Source organism: Colobus angolensis, unplaced genomic scaffold (genome assembly GCF_000951035.1).
Source record: "Colobus angolensis palliatus isolate OR3802 unplaced genomic scaffold, Cang.pa_1.0 Scaffold126, whole genome shotgun sequence".
Classification (NCBI taxonomy): Eukaryota; Metazoa; Chordata; class Mammalia; order Primates; family Cercopithecidae; genus Colobus; species Colobus angolensis.
The window spans coordinates 8098545-8100652 of NW_012113808.1; the positions used below are offsets into that span (position 1 = coordinate 8098545).

Consider the following 2108-nt stretch of genomic DNA (forward strand, 5'->3'; position numbering starts at 1 on the left):
GTAGTCCCAGCTACTCAGGAGGCTGAGGCAAGACACTTTCTTGAAACCGGGAAGTGGAGTTGCAGTGAGCCGAGATCGTGCCACTGCACTCCAGCCTGGGTGACGGAGCGAGATACCATCTCAAAAAAACCAGCAAATAATAATAATAATAATAATATTTTAGAATTTTCTTAGCTATTGTTTCTCATATGATATTAATACATTCAACCCATATAAATAAAAGCTATTTGGGATCTTCAGTAATTTTTAAGAGTGTGAAGTGATCTTGGAGCCAAAGTGTTTTGAGAACTGCTGGCCTTGTCAAAACAAGCCAATCAGAAAGCCTTCTATTATTAAATCCTCAGAATTTTGAATCCTAATTGGCTTTCACTAGGCTTTTCTTCCCAAATGAAATTCAGAAACTTAAAGGAGTAGCTACAAAAATCCCCTACCTGGAAATGATTTTGAGTTTCCAGTGCAGTATTCATTTGCATCATAACTGCCAGCTGGGCATAATACTTCCAGTGAAAAAAATAACTGTAGCTATAGATGCGCCACAGCAAGGAGAAGCAGACAGTTTGCCGGTAAAGTTGTGCCAGCCTCTTCTTCCTATTGGATAAAATCAACACAAATGGAACATAAGAGGTATCATTATTACTATGCTTTAGGGGAGCACAGGTACACAGTGTCCTCACTATGGACCTGGGAATCAAAACTGACTTGAATTTGAGGCCTGTCTCCATGACTGACAAACAAGCACATTAATTTTTATGGAGCACATTTTCTCCATTGTGAAATGGGAATCATAATACCTACTTTATAATGATTAAGATAATTTATGTAAAGCGTCTGTCCTGTGTCAGGTAATTGCTGAATGAAGCTATTTAAAAAGCCCATCGGTATTATTCATCACATTTGATTCTGATGACAATCCTGTAACAAAAGAGTGGAATAACTGACTCCATTTTACATATGAGGAAGGTGAGACTCAGGTTAAGTAATAAGGCAAAGACACACAGCTGGAATGTGGTGGTGCCAGGATTCAAACTCCATCTACCTCCAGTCACAAAGCCCGGTGTATTATTTTCCCCATTGCACACTGCTTTCAGGAACTAGTTCTCAGCTCAACAGAGGTGGGTGTCAGGCCTCTGAGCCCAAGCCAAGCCATGGCATCCCCTGTGACTTGCATGTATATGCCCAGATGGCCTGAAGTAACTGAAGAATCACAAAAGAAGTGCAAATGCCCTGCCCTGCCTTAACTGATGACAGTCCACCACAAAAGAAGTAAAAATGGCCAGTCCTTGCCTTAAGTGATGACATTACCTTGTGAAAGTCCTTTTCCGGGCTCATCCTGGCTCAAAAAGCTCCCCCACTGAGCATCTTGTGACTCCCACTCCTGCCCACCAGAGAACAACCACCCTTTGACTGTAATTTTCCTTTACCTACCCGAATCCTAAAAGCGGCCCCACCCTTATCTCCCTTCCCTGACTCTTTTAGGACTCAGCCCGCCTGCACCCAGGTGATTAAAAAGCTTTATTGCTCACACAAAGCCTGTTTGGTGGTCTCTTCACGTGGACGCACATGACAGTGGGAAAGGAAAATAAAAACTCAGGATCCCAATTCACTATGCCAAAAGGAAAAAATTAAGCTGAAAGCTGAGTCATGCAAGAAGTCGCCTTTCCTTTTGTTCCTTAGCAGACAGCTCCAAATACAAAGTTAAGTACCTGCACAGGCAGCTACTCTATGTCCGCCTTATCCTACTTTAGGTGCCTATTTACTGAGTGTGAGACAATACATAATTGACTATTCCCCTAGCTGCTCCTTTTCTCTTGCAACATGTGGATTATCATGCCCTCCCTCATTTTCCTCCAGCCCACTTTTTCCCTTTAAATACTGCAGTCTCAAACAAGGACTGTTTCTGTGGTTTTGTGTTTTTTTTTCTTCTGGCATGTCCTTAACCTCGGCAAAATAAACTTACAAATGGATTGAGACCTGTCTTGGGTACTTTTTTTTTCCCCCCCCACTGGCCAGAGCCTCCAGTACAATGCTGAATAGAAATAGTAATAATGGGCATTCTTTTTTTAATTTCTTTTTTATTATACTTCAAGTTCTAGGGTACATGTGCACAA

At 41.7% G+C, this 2108-nt stretch overlaps 1 protein-coding gene across 3 annotated transcripts in view; it reads right to left on the reverse strand.

Annotated features, from left to right (window-relative positions):
• The window catches only part of ADCY10 (adenylate cyclase 10 (soluble)), a 105295-nt gene that overhangs the window by 18655 nt on the left and 84532 nt on the right, over positions 1 to 2108 (reverse strand). For all 3 annotated transcript variants that reach the window (XM_011933403.1, XM_011933402.1, XM_011933401.1), the window contains one exon: positions 432 to 588. In XM_011933403.1, the coding sequence (XP_011788793.1) occupies positions 432 to 588 (157 nt within the window). The remainder of the gene's footprint in view (positions 1 to 431; positions 589 to 2108) is intronic.